This window comes from Meles meles, chromosome 18, assembly GCF_922984935.1.
Source record: "Meles meles chromosome 18, mMelMel3.1 paternal haplotype, whole genome shotgun sequence".
NCBI classification, from domain to species: domain Eukaryota; kingdom Metazoa; phylum Chordata; class Mammalia; order Carnivora; family Mustelidae; genus Meles; species Meles meles.
Window position 1 is genome coordinate 38,144,457 of NC_060083.1, and position 20,760 is coordinate 38,165,216.

A 20,760-nucleotide genomic window follows, 5' to 3' on the forward strand; every position below is an offset into this window, starting at 1 on the left:
GCATTCAGTTCTTATAAATGGAGTTGTTTGCTTAACTTTAAAAAAAGTTATTCTTTTTTATTTTTAAATTATTTATTTATTTTTTAAAAAGATTTTATTTATGTGTGTGAGAGAGAGTGGCCACGAGCAGGGGAGAGGGACAGAGAGGTAGAAGCAGACTCCATGCTGAACACAGAGCCTGATGCAGGACTTGATCTCAGGACCCTGGGTTCATGCCCTGAGCCCAAGACAGATGCTTAACCAACAGAGCCTTCCAAGGACCCTGGGTTATTCTTAAAAAAAAAAAAAAAAAGATTATTTATTTGAGAGAGAGAGTGTGCACCTGCACACAAGTGTGCGAGCAAGGGGAGGGGCAAAGGGAGAGGAAGGAAAGAAGCAGACTCCCCTCAGAGCATGGAAACTGATGTGGGGCTCCATTGCAGGGCCCCCGAGGTGATGACCTGAGCCAAAGTCAAGAGTTGGATGCTTAGTTAACTGAGCCACCCAGGTGTCCCTAATTAATTATTTTTAAGATAAACTCTACCCCCAATTGGGGCTTGAAGTCATGGCCCTGAGATCAAGAGTAGTATGCTCTACTGACTGAGCAAAGCGGGCCCCCCATAATTTCATTTTTTAAAAGATTTTATTTATTTATTTGACAGAGATCACAAGTAGGTAGAGAGAGAGAGAGATCACAAGTAAGCGGGGTCGGGGGAGCGGGCTCCCTGCTGAGCAGAGAGCCTGATGCGGGGCTTGATCCCAGGACCCTGAGACCATGACCTGAGCCAAAGGCAGAGGCTTAACCCACTGAGGCACCCAGGCACCCCCATAGTTTCATTTTCTGATCGTTGCAAATGCTTAGAAATACACTTTGATTTTTGTATATTGATCTTGTATCCTGCTGGACTTATTATTGTAATAGGTTTTTTTGAGGTTCTTGAAGATTTTTTAGTATACATTATCATGTCATCTGCAAGTAGAGATAGTTTTACTTCTTTCTGTACGATCTGGGGGCCTTTTATTTTCTTGCTTAATTACCCTAACTATAACCTTCTGGTACAGTATGGATTAGAACTGGCAGGAGTAAAATTTTTGTCTTGTTTCAGATCTTATGGGGAAAGCATTCAGTCTTTACCCATGGAATACGATGTAGTTGTGGGGTTTTGTAGATGCTTTTTGAAGGAGTTCCTTTCTATTCCTTGTTTATAGAGTGTTTTCATTATGAGGAGATGCTGAATTTTGTCAAGTTCTTTTTTTGTAACTATTCAGATAAGCCAGTTCTGTTCAGATACATTTTTAGGTCAGTGTGTATGTGTGTGTGTGTGTGTGTGTGTAACATCTGGAGATAAGACACAAGTCTAATTTTATAACTAAACTTTGAATAGTATAAAATTCTTTAAAAAGGCATATGTGTGCTCCAAATAATTAAAACTATATGTGAAAAGTGAAAATAATAACTATATCCCCTCTTTGGAAGGGTGGTCAGGGAAGGCCACAGGGGACATAACATTTTAGTTATGAAATGAAGGATGAGGAGGAGACCGTCAAAGGAGCATGTTATAGACAAAGGAAATGAGGCTCTAAGGTAGGAAACAATTTAAAATTAGGGGTCAACCAGCATAGAGGAAAGGGAGGGGTTGAGGTAGGAAAATCATGGAGGAGCTGCTCACTCAGGCCTTATGGGGGCTAAGGTAGAATTGAGAAGTCTACACTTGTGTTCTAGTAGGAAGCCATTGATGATGTTCAATCAAAGCAATAAAATGTATCTTTAATTCATACTAATGTATTTGCAGTGACTGTTATGATGCTGAGGTTCGTTGGAGGAAAAGAGGAAGAATACAGACAAAACAGGCCATGTGTTGATAATTATTGAAATTAGGTGATGTTATATAGAAGTTTATTATATTGTTCTCTTCTCCATTATGCATGTTTGAAAATTCCCAACAACTTTGAAAAACAAAACCCAGAAAACAACTGAAAAGATTATCCACTGTTTTTTTTAAGGCTTTTATTTATTTATTTGAGAGAGAGAGAGAGAGCGAGCGTGCACGCGCAGGCACGCATGAGCTGAGGGAGGGGCAGAGAGAAGGGGAGAGAGAATCAGACTCCCCAAGGGGAGCCCACCAGTGGGGTCTAATCCCAGGATCCTGCTATCATAACCTGAACTGAAGTCAGATACTTAACTTACTGAGCCACCCAGGTGCCCTTCATTGTTTTTTTCTTTGTAGATAATATTTAGAGTTTCAATACTATATACTTTCCAGGGTAATATTTTCTGATTTTTCTTAGTAATAAAAATATATTTTTATAACAGAGTCAAGTTTTGAAATAAAACACAGTGTCAAGCTTTAAGACCTGTAAATTAAAGTCAGAAGTATAAAATATTGATCACCTACCTACAGAAGCACAAAATCGTGACACGTAGGTAAAGCATTACTTGGCTGGTCTGCTACACCTTTTCAGGTTTTATCAGTGTGGTAATCAATTTCTGGTTGATAGTCTCTTTCCTAGGCCAATGAGTTTCAGTTTATTCTTGTTTTTTGAGGTAAGATAGTAGAAAATCAGTGTTCTCTGTGTGCTGTGGTAGTCAGTCACAAGGACTAAAAGAAATACGAAATATACAGAAGTAAGAATAGTGTAGCTCATGTGCAATAAATGGTCATGTTTGATTCCATTTATACAATTACAGATGGCAGTTTGGGCAGTGAGTAAAATTCTTTTTGTGTGTGTGAGTTAAAAGTTATATGTGTCATACTTATTTGGTTATTTTATCTAAAAGTTTTTTTTAAATTTACTTACTTTTCCTGTTTGTTTTTTTTTTTTAAGATTTTATTTATTTATTTGACAGACAGACCACAAGTAGGCAGAGGGCAGGCAGAGAGAGAGAGGGAAGCAGGCTCCCCGGGGAGCAGAGAGCCGGATGTGGGACTTGATCCCAGGACCCTGAGATCATGACCTGAGCTGAAGGCAGAGGCTTAATCCACTGAGCCATCCGGGTGCCCCATTACTTTTCCTGTTAATAAAACACATGCTCTTTGTGATAAACAAAACAGAACCAAAGCATTATAGAAATGGGCGCCTGGGTGGCTCAGTGGGTTAAGCCACTGCCTTCAACTCAGGTCATGATCTCAGGGTCCTGGGATCGAGCCCCACATCTGGCTCTCTGCTCAGCGGGGAGCCTGCTTCCCCTCTCTCTCTCTGGCTGCCTTTCTGCCTACTTGTGATTGCCCTCTGCCAAATAAATAAAATCTTAAAAATAAAAAAAAAAAGAAATCCTTTTAGAATCCTGCCTATTGGGGCACCTGGGTGGCTCAGTGGGTTAAGCCTCTGCCTTCAGCTCAGATCATGATCTCAGGGTCCTGGGATCGAGCCCCGTATCGGGCTCTCTGCTTGGCAGGGAGCCTGCTTCCTCCCCTCTCTGGCTGCTGCTCTGCCTACTTGTAATCTCTCTCTCTCTCTCTCTCTCTCTCTCTCTCAATCTGTAAAAAAGAAAAAAAAAATTAAAAAAAAAAGAATCCTGCCTATTAAAGAAACCTCACTTTTTTTTTTTAAGATTTTATTTATTTATTTGACAGAGAGAGATCACAAGCAGACAGAGAGGCAGGCAGAGAGAGAGAGAGGGAAGCAGGCTCACTGCCGAGCAGAGAGCCCGATGCGGGACTCGATCCCAGGACCCTGAGATCATGACCTGAGCCGAAGGCAGCGGCTTAACCCACTGAGCCACCCAGGCGTCCCTGAAACCTCACTTTTTTAAAGAAAAGATTTACTTATTTATTTTAGAGATAAAGTCACCCTCCAAAGGAGGGAAGGGAGAGACCAGCAGAGGGAGAGGAAGAAACAGACAGTCCCCTGAGTGGGAGCCCAACCCATGAGCTCACTCCCAGGACCCTGAGATCTTGACCTGAGCTGAAGTCAGATACTTAACTGACTGAGCCATCCAGGTGCCCCTCCCTGTGTCTTGGCAACACTTGACACTCTCAGGCTTTTTGGTTTTAGTTTTTAATCTGATAATTGTGAAACAACCTTTTAATTTGCTTTTCTCAGATCACCACTATGGTTGAGATACTGCTTATATTTATTGATGATCTACTTGCCTTTTCTGTGAATTGCCTGTTCAGTTTCCACTCATAACTGGCAGCAACCTGTGTCTGTCTGGGTAAATCTAAATTATTCTTTACAGTGGCTTTATAGTATTCCCTTATATGATCACTGTAACAGATCATTGGGGGAAAAGGACTGGGGAACCTTTACATAATTATTTTATTTTTAAGAGTTTTAATTCCAGTACAGTAAACATAGAAATATGGAATGCCTCACAAATTTCTGTTATCCTTGTGCAGGGGCCATGCTAGTCTCTGTATGTTCTAATTTTAGTATATGTGCTGCTGAAGCTAACATGGGAATCTGTACTTTAATTAGACCTAAGAGATGTATCATCCAAAGGCAACATAGGGACTTTGTTTGCATCCTGGCTATGAACATTTATGAGACAGCCAGCAAAATCTGAATGGTGACTGGATAGTCCCTATTATTTCATTAAGGATTGGGAAATGGTGCTCTTCTAATTTAGTTATTCCTTCAGCATTTTTTACGTAATTTTCTTATAAAAGAGAACTACTCCCTCATCAACCGTTTGATTACCCTAAGGTATAGTTTGTACAGGAAAGATAGGATAAGTGCTATATTCTTCAGTTCATACTTTTACAATTTCTATGAGCTCTTCCTTCTTGTTCTTTCCCTACCCCAGCCTTTTTCTAAAAATAGCATACTGTTCTGGTTTCATGGATGTAATGACTTTTCTTTGGTCTTTGAGTATATTAATTATAGTTTTCATTTGTTCCTGTTTTGTCTGTTTGCTCAGTCCCATTTTTTTTCTGGTAGTATTGGTCTCTCTCTTTCAGGTTGGAGCTTCAAGTGCCTGATAACCCTTAATTATCCCTTCATGTTTTAAGCATGAGGCACTAAAAAAAGGAGGGCCAGAAGCTTTGTGTGCCTGGAAGCAGTTCATTGCCAATTGGGAACCCAGATTTCAGTATCCCATGGTCTTTTTGCTCAGAGGCATTTGAGTTTTGCCAAGGAAAGATAATGTCATGGGGAGTGGAGTGGTAGATAAGCCTAGTCATTATGAAAATCTGGGTGAGGGCCAGAACAGAAAGGGGGCTATCAGTGTTGCTGCTTGGTATATAGATTTTCACTTAGTTCATTTCTTTTCATTTGGCACTTATTTGTTCGTGGTATTCCCCTGTCTAGAATCTCTCTTATTGAGGGGTACCTGGGTGGGTGACTCAGTCGTTAAATGTCTGCCTTCCACTCAGGTCGTGATCTCAGGGTCCTGGAATTGAGGCCCTAGTCGGGGAGGGTCCCTGCTCAGTGGGGTGTCTCCTCCTCCCTTTGCCCCTCCCCTCTGCACTTGTGTTCACATGCTTGCTCTTTCTCTCAAATGAATTAATTAAATCTTTAAAAAAAGTAGAATCTCTTACTGAGTGTATTCAGAAAACATATTTCCTGTCTTCTGTGTGAGTAGGCAGGAGGGCCACCTGCCTGCTCTGGGATGGCACTGGGGATGTATTAGGGATGTTACCAACTGTTGCTAGTGCAACCAGCTGGGCCACCTGTGTGTCCTGCGTTTTTTTGTTTGTTTGTTTTTAAGTAAGCTCTATGCCCAGAATGGGGCTTGAACTCATGACACAACCCCCGCTCCCGGAGATCAAGAGTTCCATGCTCTACTGACTGAGAATGAGCCAGCCAGGCACTCTTAGTTGGTTGTCTTAATCAGGATCAAATACGATGATTCACAAATTTACATTGGTTAATGTCTCTTGATTTTCTCTTGATCTCTAATAGCTCTCCATTTTCTACCCCCTGCTATTGGGTTTTGAAGAAACTGGACCATTTTTATTTGAAAATTTTCCACATTTTGGATTGGAGGGGGAAATCATATCCTTTGGGTATTGTTTAATATAGTCTATCTTCTTGGGTTTCTGGCGGGCTCAGTTGGAAGAGCATGCGACTTTTGATCTTGGGGTCATGGTTTTAAACCCCACCATGGGTGTAGAGATAACTTAAATAATTAAAAACTTAGAAAAAAAATTTAAAGGGGCACCTGGGTGGCTCAGTGGGTTAAGCTTCTGCCTTCGGCTCAGGTCATGGTCTCAGGGTCCTGGGATCGAGCCCCACATCAGGCTACCTGCTCTGCAGGGAGCCTGCTTCCCCCTCACCTGCCTGCCTCTCTGTCTACTTGTGATCTCTCTCTCTGTCAAACAAATAAATCTTAAAAAAATAGTTAGCTTTATTAAAAAAAAACTTTAAAAAGTATATGGTTTCTCATTTCTTAAAAATACTACATTGAGGGCACCTGGGTGGCTCAGTCATTTAAGGGTCTGCTTTTGGCTCAGGTCATAATCCCAGGATCCTGGGATCAAGTCCCACATCGGCTCCCTGCTCCTGCAGGAAGCCTGCTTCTCCCTCTCCCACTCCCCCTGCTTGTGTTCCTCTCTCGGCCTCTCTCGCTGTCAAATAAGTAAATAAAATCTTAAAAAAAAAAAGATACTACATTGAAAAAAACATACATTTAATGGAACTGTTACAAAATTCCATTTGATAGTATTATCAAATTTGATAGTATTATCAAATGGAATTTGATAATAATTACTTTATATAATGCAATATTTTCCTTCCCCCACTCTGCAGAGTAAATGTGGGGATACTTAGCATTAGTAAGTCGTCAGCCTTTTATTTGGTGGTATTATTTTTTAGACAACTACTGTGCTCAAAGTTACTAATAAAGGGCTTTTCTTTTTTTGGCTCTTGCATCTTTACTCCCAATTAGGAACAGTCTCTAGGGACTTTTTTTTTTTTAACTTCAGGCACTTGCCTTTTCAAAGTATTCATTTGTTTTTCTCCACAACAGTGGGGCAAAACAGCCCCTATAAGCCATCTGGACTTGAAACCATTTTGCTTCGTCACAAAGCTTATTCTTTTTAGATCCTGACATAAGTCTGTATTGTCTAGTGATTTTTTTTTTTTTTTAACAGTGTCTAGTTGCTCCCAGGAGAGTACTGTTTGAAGTTATGTCAATGTTGTTGTTGGCTGATTAGTGAGTGAGAGGGGAAGGGGGCATTTAGTGAAGAGAGGTTTATCTTTTATCATACATGCTAAAAAAACCCATGCATGGGCTCTAATCCTCCCCACCCAACACTTTTTTAAAAAAGATGGGCGAGAGAGAAGAGAGAGAAGATGTAAAGACAAAGTCACAGAGGGTTGGGAGCAGATGTGTGCTCTATAGCAACATTCCTGAGACATTTGAGGAACTGCTGCTCTGCAGGAGGGGAGTAACCAGAATTTTCCAGGGGTTGAATACTTTTGGAATTTGGAAAACTGCTGTTCTCCTGCCTTGATTTTTGTTGTTGTTGTTGTTGTTTCAAGTTTTTGTGTAAAGATATTACTTATTTATTTGACACAGAGAGTACAAGCCGAGGGAGCAAGGGGAAGAGGGAGGAGCCTACTCCCTGCTGAGCCTGGAGCCATGCGGAACTTGATGAGGGGCTCTGAGGGGCTCCATCCCAGGACCTCCAAGATCGTTACCTGAGCCTCTGACAGATGCTTGACCGACTGAGCCACCCAAGCGCCCCACCATTATTTATTTTATTTAATTTAAGATTTTATTTATTTGAGAGAGAGTGAGAGAGAGAGCAGGAGAGGTGGGGAGGGTCAGAGGAAGAAGCTGACTCCCTGTTGAGCAGGGAGCTGGCGGATGCCGGGCTTGATCCCTGGACTCTGGGATCATGACCTGAGCTGAAGGCAGAGGCTTAGCTGATTAAGCCACCTAGGCACCCCTCGCCATTATTTTAATATGTGCCTCCAAATCTTTTGTTTGTTTATTCCTCCAGTTTTTAAATTTATGATCATGCTACATGTAATGTTTTATATTAAAGCCCATAACGATTGTATGAAAAAATAACACTTCTCATCATTCTTCAAAGACTTTGATCCGCATTGCTGACCTGCAGTTGGATTGTACTAGTTACACTCCAAATAATGAGATAATTTATTTATTTATTTATTTATTTATTTATTTATTTATTTTTTAAAGATTTTATTTATTTATTTGACAGAGAGAGATCACAAGTAGGCAGAGAGGCAGGCAGAGAGAGAGGAGGAAGCAGGCTCCCCACGGAGCAGAGAGCCCGATGCGGGGCTCGATCCCAGGACCCTGAGATCATGACCTGAGCCGAAGGCAGCGGCTTAATCCACTGAGCCACCCAGGCGCCCCGAGATAATTTATTTAGAAATAAATATCCCGTATGTGCAGTTGCATACCTCACAGGTAGCTCCCTTTGATATTAAAAATCAATTCTAGGGTGCCTGGGTGGCTGAGTGGGTTAAGCCTCTGCCTTTGGCTCAGGTCATGGTCCCAGGGTCCTGGGATCGAGGTCTGCATCAGGCTCTCAGCCTGCTCCGCACCCCCCCACCCCAGTCCACCTGCCTCTCTGCCTACTTGTGATCCCTCTCTCTCTGTCAAATAAATAAATAAAATCTTTTAAAAAAATCAATTCTATTATATTAGCCATAGCTACCTCCTTTTTAAAAAATTCTAGTTAGTTAATGTACAGTGTTAATTTCAGGTGTACAATAGAGTGATTCAACACTTGCATATATCACCCAGTCCTCATCACATGTGTGCTCCTTAATCCCCATCACCTCCTTCACTCATCCCCCTGATGTGATTTGAAGTGGGATTTGGGAGCCAATGGCCAAGAAAGAATTCTTGAAACATTTTTGGTGGAGAAAAGTGGTTTTATTATAGTATGGGGATAGGACCGAGGGGCAGAAAGAGCTGCACTGGGATTGTGAAGAGCAGTTGATTATATACTTAGGAGTTGGGGGAGGTGAAGACAAAGGAAGTTTCCAAAAGGATTTTCAAAAGTCAAAGAAGACTTACAGGATCCTGGAGGCCTAGCTAGCTATTGTCGAACTAAGGTTGTTTTTGCCTCTAGCAAGGCATTACCATTAAGATTGGGAGTTCCTGGAGGAATGCCATACTTTGTGTGCCTCAGGTATTTGTCAAAGGGCTATAAGTTGTAAGAAAAGTTAAATTTTTTTAAAAGATTTTTATTTATTTACTCGAGAGAGGGAGAGAGTGAGAGTGCACGAGTGGGGTGAGGGGCGGAGGGAGAAACACACTCCCTGTGAAGCAGGGAGCCCAGTGTGGGACTCAATCCTGGGACTCCAGGATCATGACTTGAGCCGAAGGCAGTTGCTTAACCAACTGAGCCACCCAGGCACCCCAGAAAATTTAATTTTATCTGTATTTCTTTTGCCTTTGTTCTCCACATCACCCCCAACCACTTCCCTTCTGGTAACCATCAGTTCATTCTCTGTAGTTGCAAGTCTTTTTCTTGGTTTTCTTCTCTCTTTTCTTTTTACCTTTGCTTGTTTCTCTGTTTCTTAAAATCCACATATGAGTAAAGTCATATGGTCTTTGTCTTTCTCTTGATTTATTTCACTTAGCATTGTATTCTCTAGTTCCATCCATATTGTTGCAAATGGCAAGATTTCATTCTTTATGGCTGAGTAATTTTTCATTGTGTGTGTGTGTGTATGTGTGTGTGTGTGTGTGTGTGTGTGTTGTGATATCTGTCTATCTCACGTTCCTTTTCTGCTCATCAGTCATTGAACACTTGGGCTGTTTCCATAATTTGGCTTTTGTAGATGCCTACTTGCTCCCTTTGTTTATCCTTAATAAGCAATATCACCATCCATACCATGGTTAAACCAGAAATCTATCCTTTTTCCTGATTTTTCCTTCTGTCTTCTCCCTTATATTCTTTCAGTCACCAATTCTGTGTATTTTACTTCCAAAAAATTATCTTGAATTCTTCCTCCTTTCCATTCTCACTGCCACTGCTTATAATTCTCTCATTTGGACTGCTGTGGTGGCCTTTGGTGTCTCCCTTTACCCACTCAAACTTCCCTAGCCCCCTCCATTGCATTTCCCATTGGGTTTCAGACTGAACATTCCAAAGTGTGAGTGAAGTTCAGCATCCCTAATATAATCCAGTATCCTGCAAGTCCCTGTGTGATTTGGTCCTTGATTTTCCAGCCTCATTTCTGGCCATTGTCTCTCACTTTCCTTTTTTTGTTTAAGATTTTTTATTTATTTATTTGTCAGAGAGAGAGAGAGAGATTGCAGAAGAAGGGGGAGTGGCAGGCAAGAAAGAAGCAGGCTCCCCGCTGAGCAAGGAGCCAGCTGTGGGATGTGGGACTCCCTCTGGGACCCTGGGGTCATGACCTGAGCCGAAAGCAGAGGCTTTTCTGTCTACTTGTGATCTGTCAAATAAATAAAATCTTTAAAAAAAAATCTTTAAAAGAAAAAAAAAATAAAAGCAGGTTTAGTCACTTATTTCTCTGTTTCTATTGCTCCTTATACTTGCTTCCTTTATAGTACTTGGTGTGTTATATTGTTAACTGTTTACTCCTTTTCCCTGATGGCTGTCATAAAGTAACTGCTTGGATTCGTTGGGTAGATAAAGAGTTTTAGTTTTATATTTAGTATGTTATTTAAGAGTAAATAATATTACTTAATAGTTGTAATGAATATCTTTTTACTGCCAACTGCTTATTCTGTACTCCTAACATCTGGAGAATAGTCATTGAAAATAGGTGTGTGGCTTTATTTAATTGTGACTTTTAAAATTTATTTATTATTTGATTTATTTATTATTTGAGAGAGAGGGAATGACCAGAGGGAAGAGCCGAGGAAAGGGCCACAGAGAAACAGGCTCCTGCTGAGTGTGGAGCCCATTGAGGGGCTTGATTCTAGGAACTGGGGTCATAACCCAAGCCAAAGGTGGACACTTAACAACTGAGCCACCCAGGGGCCCTGACGTTTTTTCTTTGATTAAAAAGTGACAGAATAGGATATGTTCCTATTTTTATGTTATCTCTTTTTAAAAAAAAAAAAAATTATTTATTTATTTATTTGAGAGAGAGAGAGAGACAGTGAGAGAGAGCATGAACAAGGAGAAGGTCAGAGGGAGAAGCAGACTCCCAGTGAGCTGGGAGCCCGAAGCGGGACTCGATCCTGGGACTCCAGGATCATGACCTGAGCTGAAGGCAGTCATTCAACCAACTGAGCCACCCAGGAGCCCTTTTACGTTGTCTCAATTAGCGTGTGTATTAAGTTGAAATTGCTGGAGTAGAAAGTAGACATCTTTCTTTCTTTCTTTCTTTTTTTAAGATATATTTAATTATTTTAGAGAGTGAGAGTGTGTGTGAGCAAGTGGGATGGGAGAGGGGTAGAAGGAGAGGGAGAGAATCTCAAGCAGACTCCCTGCTGATTGTGGAGCCCAGGACCCTGAGCTGATAAATCAGGAGTTGGACCCTTAACTGACCGAGCCACCCAGGTGGCCCAAGAAGACTCTGAAACCAGAGCCAGTTATGTTTGTAATACACAAAACTAGTAAGAGGTTCTGCAGTACTCACATGTGCTACTGACACACCAAGGATCTCTGAGCAGGAAAGAGAAGTAGAAAGCATCTGAAAAGAATAACCCATCACAGTTGCCAAACTATGGAAAGAACCAAGATGCCCGTCAACAGACAAATGGATAAGGAAGATGTGGTCCATATACACTATGGAGTATTATGCCTCCATCAGAAAGGATGGATACCCAACTTTTGTATCAACGTAGATGGGACTGGAAGAGATTATGCTGAGTGAAATAAGTCAAGCGGAGAGAGTCAATTATCATATGGTCTCACTTATTTGTGGAGCGTAAGGATTAGCACAGAGGACGTGGGGAGATGGAAAGGAGAAGGGAGTTGGGGAAAATTGGAGGGAGAGATGAACCATGGGAGACTGTGGACTATGAAAAACAACCTGAGGGTTTTGGAGGGGTGGGGGGGGGGGTGGGTGCTCGGGTGAGCCTGGTGGTGGGTATTATGGAGGGCACATATTGCATGGAGCACTGGGTGTGGTGCATAAACAATGAATTCTGGAACACAGAAAAGAAATTAAAAAAATAAATGAAAATTTAAAAAATAAAATAAAAAGAATAACCCATGTCACCCGTTCCCTAATTATTTTCTCTGTAGTGTGAAAGAGTTGGGTATAGAAAAAAGAAACAGTTCTCCTAACCTCCCTTGTACTCTATCCCCAACCCCCACCCAGAAACAACTTTTCTATGAGGACCAGGAATCTAAACCTGTTTCTGTCAAGCCCTCTTTTGGCATCTACTTGAATTTCATGCCACCTTCTTTATTTCTATTCCAATTTTCTTTTTCTTGAATTCTTGTGTTTCCTACATTTACATCATTGTTACTTGCCATAGAGCAAGGACATTTTCTGAAATTTTTCATATTTATTAGTGTTGTGTTTCCTGAGCTACTGTGTCCTATAGCAACTTCTATTCCAAAGGTTATGTATGTTACCAGGGATATTTCACAAAACAATGGCACAAAACTAGCTTATTTGACAGGTGTTTTTGGGGGTAACAAATTTAGAAAATTTCAGTCATTTTTTACTCTTTATTGATTACTCTTAAGGCTCTTAAGATGTATTTATCCTACTGGCTTTCCGTGCCCTTTTATGATCTGTTAACATGCCTTAGCAGAACTGAGGAGTATTTATTTTTGTTGTGTAATAGTCATTAGCATTTTAAACGGGTGGCAGCTGTACATTACCAAACCAAGATGTAATACACATTTAAAATTGGGATTTTTGAAACAGAGAGAATTTTAAAAGATTATTTTAAAAGAAATCAACATTTACTATTTTTATAAATGGGAGAAAATCATTCTTGATTTCTTGTAGACCTTGAAGATGCAGTTAATTTGAATGCATAGTTTTGTGTTTCATATATTTATCTTCCTTAGGAAAGGATCTATTTTCATAAAAGATTCTCAAAGGAGTTCATGATTCCAAAAGTTTAATTTAAGGTCCACTGTTTAGAATAAGAAAGGAAAACATAAATCTTTATGAGAGATGGCAGTTTGTTTTGGAGTCTCTACATTTATCTGTTTTAATTTGCTTGAAGGAAAGGCCTGGCACTATGTATTTGCTTTGGAATATTTTCATTATTGCCAGTCCCTTCCTGTGAAGGGAGACTGCAGAAAGGAGAGATTTCCATTTGCAGATAATAGCTCTGCCAGTCCAAGAACGGTCACGTCATTGCGAGGGTGGGGGGCTCTTTTGCCATATTTACTTAAGGTTTAAGGTGATAGAGATATAAAGGCTCCATAGTCATTATAAAATGTGAACAGTTCTGAAGCATGAATCCTCTAGGTAAGCCTATGTGCTGCTTGCTTATGAAGTAAGCAGATAGTTGTATAGTGACTGCTGAACTTATGGATTATTCATGCCCTTCTGTAGCCAAACTGGGTCGCTTAGAAACAAAGCAGACACAAAGCTGTGTGCCCATGATGAGGTTTCTTCTGTCAGGAGTCTTGAATAGGCAGAGTGGTGGTAAAGTTTTTTCCCAGCTTTATTGAGAAATGATTGTTACATAACATTGTGTAAGTTTAAAGTGTACAACATAATGATTTGATATATGTATATAGTGTGAAGTGATTACCACAATAAGGTTAGCTAACATCATGTCACATAATAGATTTTTATTTTTGTGATGGGAACTTTAAAAACTATTGTAGAATAGTGGCATTATCTGTAGTCACCATGCTGTACATTATATCCCCAGAGCTTACTCATAACCAAAGTTTGTGTCATTTGGCCATTTTTACCATTTTCCTTTACCCCTAGCCCCTGCCGCTGGCAACCACCACTCTGTTGGTGGTAAAGTTTTTGTTAGAAATTTAGTAGCACATCATTATAAATATTAGTTGGTAAACATTTGCTATATGTTGTGGTTTTTTTTAAAGATTTTATTTATTTATTTGACAGATAGCGATCACAAGTAGGCAGAGAGAGAGGGGGGGGAAGCAGGCTCCCCGGTGAGCAGAGACCGGGATGGGGGGCTTAATCCCAGGACCCTGGGATCATGACCTGAGCCGAAGGCAGTGGCTTAACCCACTGAGCCACCCAGGCACCCCAAAATAATAAAATCTTTAAAAATTAAATAAATAAAACAGCATTTTATCCATAGCACAAAAGAAACCTAAAATTTCTGGTTGCTTAACCCAGATATAGCAGTTCAGTTAGCCAAGGGAACATCATTTTCAAAGCAGGCCAAAAAATAATTATGTTTTCTTATTAATTCTTAGACTTTTCTTATATCCCCTGGCAAAATGTTGAAGTAATTTACTCAGAGTTCATCACCAACATCCTATTACATAGCTGTTCCTTTTTTTTTTTGTCTGTCTTTTTTTTTTTTTAAGATTTTATTTATTTATTTGGTGGAGAGATAGCGGAAGAGGGGACACAAGCAGGGGAGTGGTAGAGGGAAAAGCAGGCTTCCCACTGAGCAGGGAGCCAGATGCAGGCTCAGTCCCAGGACCCAGGGATCATGACCCGAGTTGAAGGCAGACACTTAACAACTGAGCCACCTAGGTGCACCTAGCTGCTGCTTTTCTGTTCAACATAACTTTTATTTATTTTTTAAAGGATTTATTTATTTTAGAGAAGAGAGTATGAGAGTACAGCGGGGAGGGGCCGAGAGTCCCAGGCAGACTCTGCACTGAGCTTGGAGCCCCATGCTGGGCTAGATCTCATGACCTTGAGATCACAACCTGAGCCAAAACTAAGAGTTGGCTGTTCAGCTGACTATGCCACTGAGGTGCCCCTCAGCATAACTTTTATATTTGCTGCTTGCATTCAGTTTCTAGCTAGTAAAAACACCTTTGGAAGGCAGGGATAGTGTGATATTCACAGTTATGTTTCATGTGCCTGGTGCATAGTAAATAATAGACATTTTTTGGATGAATGAATGAATGATTTGTCAGGTTTGCTTGCTTAAAATTTTTTTTTTAAGATTTTATTTATTTATTTGATGGAGAGAGACACAGCCAGAGAGGGAACACAAGCAGGAGGAGTGGCAGAGGGAGAAGTAGGCTTCCTGCTGATCAGGAAGCCGGATATGGGGCTCAGTCCCAGGATCCTGGGTTCATGACCAGAGTCAAAGGCAGACACTCAACGAATGAGCCACCCAGGCGCCCCTTAAACAATTTTTTATTTTTTTTTTAAGATTTTTTTTTAATTTATTTATTTGACAGAGAGAGAGATCACAGGTAGGCAGAGAGAGAGGAGGAAGCAGGCTCCCCGCGGAGCAGAGAGCCCGATGTGGGGCTCGATCCCAGGACCCTGAGATCATGACCTGAGCCAAAGGCAGCGGCTTAATCCACTGAGCCACCCAGGCGCCCCAACAATTTTTTTAAAAAAGATTTTACTTATTTGAGAGAGAGAGTGTGTAAGCAGGGAGGAGGGCTAGAGGGAGAGGAAGAAGCAGGCTCACCAACTGAGCCACCCAGGTGCACAGCACCCCCCACCCCATTTTTTTGGCTTTTTGGTTTTTTTTTTAATTTTACTAGGCTCTTTCCCCAAATTGGGGTGTGAACTCCTGACCCTGAGATCAAAAGTCATATGCTCTACTGACTGACCCATCCAGTCACCCCTAGTTTGCCTCTTTTCTTGTATTTACTATAACCTTTACTCCTTCTACTTACAGTTATCTTTAGATTAGTATTCTGGGAGAGTAAACAGTGGCTGTTTGATGCTTTCCAGAACCCTCACAAATATGGAATGTTTTCATAGAAAAGTATAGGGCATGGGTGTTAAATGTGGAGTTTGTGGAAGGACTTAAGGGATCTCTGAGTTCCTGAGAAAAATACGCAGAATTTGGGTTGGGTGAGGGCATTTTTTGGGGGGAAACACGACATATCAAATTACCAGATGGTTCTGTGGACCCCTGAATGATTAAGAACCAATGTTTCAGAGGTTGTAGGTTTTAATCTTACAGAGATAAGGAGGACATTATCTTATAATAAAAGGAAACCAAATGGCTCTTAAGAAAAGTAGATGATGGTATTAGGATGCTTTCAGTCACTTGTGATAGAAACCATCTCAAGCTTATATAAAATAGGAATATATCGGTTTATGTAACTGAAAAAAATAAAAACAACTCCAAAAATGCTGGTTGCAAAAACAACTGAGTCTAGGACTCAAATAGTACTTTTAATTAGGATTTTCAGGGCGCCTGGGTGGCTCAGTGGGTTGAGCCTCTGCCTTCGGCTCTGGTCATGATCTCAAGGTCCTGGGATCGAGCCCCGCATTGGGCTCCCTGCTTGGCGGGGAGCCTGCTTCCCTCTCGCTCTCTGCCTGCCTCTCTGCCTACTTGTGATCTCTGTCAAAAAAAAAAAAAAAAAAAATCTTAATTAGGATTTTCTTCTTCCTTTCTCTTTGTTTTCCTTTATATTGGCTTTATTTCTCAGGTGTGTTCATTCCATATGTTGGAAAAAAGATGTCCATCTGCAGCTTAAGCCTGCTAAATTCTTAGAGTGTGTGCAACTGACCACAGTAAATAAATGATCCAGGTAAGACCAGGAGGAGCAAGTTTGACATGTGGAGGTTAAGATGCTTATTCAATATTCATAGCAACAAAGTTGTTCAGTAGGCAATTGGACATATAGATCTGGAATTCAGGTCTAGGCTAGAGACTAGACTGGAAATTTGGAGGTTGTCAGCATATAGTTAGTATTTAAAGCCATGAAACTGGATCACCAGGGAATAAGAGTAAATAATGAAGAGAAAAAGTTGTCCAAGAACTGACCTTGTGAATGTTAAGAAATTGGGGAGAAGAGGAAGAACCAACAAAGAAGACCAAGAAGCAGCCAATAATGTAGAAGGAAAACAAAGTCCTGGAAGCCAGATTAAAAAAAAATCATTTTAAGGAGTGAGTGATCAGATGTCAGATGATGCTGATAGAAAAATTAAGAAGAGGACTGAGACTTAATGGTCAGATTTAATAATCATCATCTTTTAAAAATTTTTTTATTTATTATTTATTTGACAAAGATCACAAGTAACGCAAAGAGGCAGGCAGAGAGAGAGGAAGTGAAGCAGGCTTGCCGCCGAGCAGAGAGACCGATGTGGGGCTCGATCCGAGGACCTGGGACCATGACCTGAGCCGAAGGCAGAAGCTTTAACCCACTGAGTCACCCAGGCACCCCTAATAATAATCATCTTGACAGGGGTCCCTGAGTGACTCAGTGGGTTAAAGCCTCTGCCTTCGGCTCAGGTCATGATCCCAGGGGCCTGGGATCAAGCCCGGAGTTGGGCTCTCTGCTCAGCGGGGAGCCTGCTTTCCTTCCTCTCTCTCTGCCTGCCTCTGGCTATTTGTGATCGCTGTCTGTTAAATAAATAAAAATCTTTAAAAAAAACTAATCATCTTGACAAGAACAGTTTTAATAAATTGAATTTGGTGGAGTTCTTTCTAGTAACTGCTCTTTTTCTTAGAAATTTAAATTCCATAGTTCAGGTAATATAAGAGATTGTTTATTTTTTATTTTTTTAAAGATTTTATTTATTTATTTGACAGATCACAAGTAGGCAGAGAGGCAGGCAGAGAGAGAGAGGAGGAAGCAGGCTCCCCACTGAGCAGAGAGCCCGAGGTGGGGCTCAATTCCAGGACCCTGGGATCATGACCTGAGCCGAAGGCAGAGGCTTTAACCCACTGAGCCACCCAAGCGCCCCAAGAGATTGTTTATTAACCAAATAATTGTTGAACTAATATTGATTGTCATGTCATCCTTTAGTTCTTCGTATGTTGTACTGTGTCTGACACTGTGAAGACACTTGAAAACTGTCTTCAACTCATGAATATGCAAATATGCTAGTTAAAGGATTCGTATATTTGGAGTAGGATGCATGTATTTTCTTTGGAATGCATGTTACATGAAGTGGAATCACTTCATAAACTATTTGGTCATGTTTTTCCTTTTGTATTTGGAAGGTTTTATAAAGAAAAAAGAAAATCAGTGTAAGTTCCTGATCCTTAAATCTTTCTGAGTACTTAATGCCTAATTGTCATTCTCAATACCAGGAAACACAGGAGTTGATAATGCTAAAAAATTTTCATTTTTCTAATGAACATAATACTTTTCTTTTCTGTTAGAAATTCATTGAATTTGAAGACTCTCAAGAACAGGAAAAAAAGGATTTACAGACCCGAGTGGAATCTTTAGAATCTCAAACAAGACAACTTGAACTCAAAGCAAAAAACTATGCTGACCAGAGTAAGTAAAAACACTTCTTGTTATAAGTACACATTAAAGAGTGGGCTCTAATAGCACAATGACTCATCTTGATATTTGACTGGGCTTCCAAATACGTGTTTGGAATTGTCATCATCCCAGACTGAAGAGTGAGACCTGGAAGCTAGGTTCAGTTCTTTTTTGTTCACATTTTCATGTTGTTCTGATGTCTACAGAAATAACTAAATAAGAGATACGTTTAAGACTCACTCTCTTCTTCAGGGACGCCTGGGTAGCTCAGTGGGTTTGGCATATGCCTTTGGCTCAGGTCATGGTCCCAGGGTCCTGGATTGGAGCCCTGCATCAAACTCCTGTCCTATAGGGAGCCTGCTTCTCCCTCCCCCTGCTTGTTTGCCGCCACCCCCAACAAATAAATAAGTTAAAAAAAAAAAAAAATCTTGCTCCAGGACTTACCCAGCAGGCAACGCTGCAGTCTCGGGTCAAAATGGCCAGCAGGCCTGCCGTTGCAGCATCAAGCAAGTGGCTGGAGGGTATTCGAAAATGGTACTACAATGCTGCAGGGTTCAATAAACTGGGGTTAATGCGAGATGATACAATACATGAGAATGATGATGTGAAAGAAGCCATAAGAAGGCTTCCTGAGAACCTTTATAATGACAGGATGTTTCGCATTAAGAGGGCACTGGACCTGACCATGAGGCATCAGATCTTGCCTAAAGAGCAATGGACAAAATACGAGGAGGATAAATTCTACCTTGAACCATATCTGAAAGAAGTTATTCGGGAAAGGAAAGAGAGAGAAGAATGGGCAAAGAAGTAATAATGGAGTTGGAAACTGTGGTTGCAGCTGCCCTCAAGTATTTTTAAGAAGTTGAATAAACCTGAAATGTACAATTTAGAGCTATCTGAGCTGCAAATGTATTGCTTTAAATAAATATGTTATGATTAAAAAAAAAATCTTAAAAAAAAAGGCTCTCTTCTTCAATTTATCTCTCAGTCTTCGCAGTTAACATTATGCTATATCCATTATGCAGGATTCTGGGGTGTGTGCATGTGCATCGTTTCTTCTCATTTTGATCCACTACACTAAGTTCCATTGCTTTCCATATTGCTTTGAAATTTACAAATGTGACAAAAACTCTAGCTCTGAAGTATGTTTAAAAAAAAAAAAATTAGGGGCGCCTGGGTGGCTCAGTGGATTAAGCCGCTGCCTTCGGCTCGGGTCATGATCTCAGGGTCCTGGGATCCAGCCCCGCATCGGGCTCTCTGCTCTGCAGGGAGCCTGCTTCCTCCTCTCTCTCTGCCTCCTCTCTCTCTGCCTCCTCTCTCTCTGCCTGCCTCTCTGCCTACTTGTGATCTCTCTCTCTGTCAAATAAATAAATAAAATCTTTAAAAAAAAAAAATTACTGAATTTGAGGAACACCTGGGTGGCTCAGTTGGTAGAGCATGTGATTCTTGATACCGGGTTTGTGAGTTTAAGCCTTACATTGGGCACAGAGTTTACTTAAAAAAAAAAAAAAAAACAAAAAAAAAAACTGAATTCTCTTTTTCATTCTTTTCTAGTGAAAAACTGAGGGAGAGTAGGGGAACAATATCATTTTTCAGAATTCTTTTGTTTTTAATGTAATTTCATTGTATTCTTGACTTAAATATAAGTATTGTTTCAAACTCTAAGGGTGATTTCTCTTTTTGGCTTATGAATTAGACCTAATTAAGTCAAAATTAGAAAAAGAAATGGGGGGTGCCTGGGTGGCTCAGTGGTTTAAGCTGCTGCCTTCGGCTCAGGTCATGATCTTAGGGTCCTGGGATCGAGTCCCACATCGGGCTCTCTGCTTGGCAGGGAGCCTGCTTCCTCCTCTCTCTGCCTGCCTCTCTGCCTACTTGTGATCTCTTTCTGTCAAATAAATAAATAAAATCTTAAAAAAAAAAAAAGAAATGGGGAGAAACTTCATGGTCTGTTCTCATGTTTGATTTGGGCAGGCAAAGAGCCCTTCAAGTTTTCCCTTTCAGTGCTGTAATCTTCCAGCAGTAGAGACCAGCTGGCTTCCTACATGAACCATAGTGACACCTGCTGTTAAAGATAGGAATTCATGGTGGATAACCTTTACTCATTACCTGGCTTGGAGTGTGGTAACTGACTGCTCCCTTTAGTACTCTGGAATGGCCTAATAGAGCTAAACTTCAAATCACTGGGAACCCGGAATTCCAGCATTATAGAATTCAAGGAAATCTCACATGGTTTTAAGCAAATGTCATGGAAGGGAACCAGTGGGATGTTTGGTAACAGAAGCCACTTTTGGTAACAGAAGCCATTTTCTGGTAACAGAAAATGAGCCATGTATCGTGTCTTTGTACTTTTAGGCTTGTAGGTACCTAGATACCTTGTAGAGTACCTAGAGTACTTCCTTTGTTCACATTGAATATATCAAATGACTTCTGTGACTCTACCATAGAAATTTAGGGTCTTAGTGAACTTGGACGATGGACTCCACAGTCCAAACACTAACAAATATATTACTAGAGTCACACTATTCTGAGTACCACTCATCTAGAGAAACAGTCTTGTGGCAGTTGCTAGCATTTGGTACATTTCAAGAGTTGAGCATTCTCTACTCAA

The 20,760-nt window shown here is 40.7% G+C and overlaps 2 protein-coding genes and 1 pseudogene across 5 annotated transcripts in view; 2 read left to right on the plus strand and 1 right to left on the minus strand.

The window, feature by feature from the left end:
- The window catches only part of SPAG9 (sperm associated antigen 9), a 139,580-nt gene that overhangs the window by 16,534 nt on the left and 102,286 nt on the right, over positions 1-20,760 (plus strand). For all 4 annotated transcript variants that reach the window (XM_045984293.1, XM_045984294.1, XM_045984295.1 and 1 more), the window contains exon 2: positions 18,044-18,164. In XM_045984293.1, the coding sequence (XP_045840249.1) occupies positions 18,044-18,164 (121 nt within the window). The remainder of the gene's footprint in view (positions 1-18,043; positions 18,165-20,760) is intronic.
- Positions 4,277-4,377, minus strand: LOC123930336 (annotated as a pseudogene).
- On the plus strand, positions 18,604-19,086 carry LOC123929073 (cytochrome b-c1 complex subunit 7). The gene has a single exon (XM_045984302.1). The coding sequence runs from the start codon at positions 18,628-18,630 to the stop codon at positions 18,961-18,963; it is 336 nt and encodes a 111-aa protein (XP_045840258.1). The 5' UTR covers positions 18,604-18,627; the 3' UTR covers positions 18,964-19,086.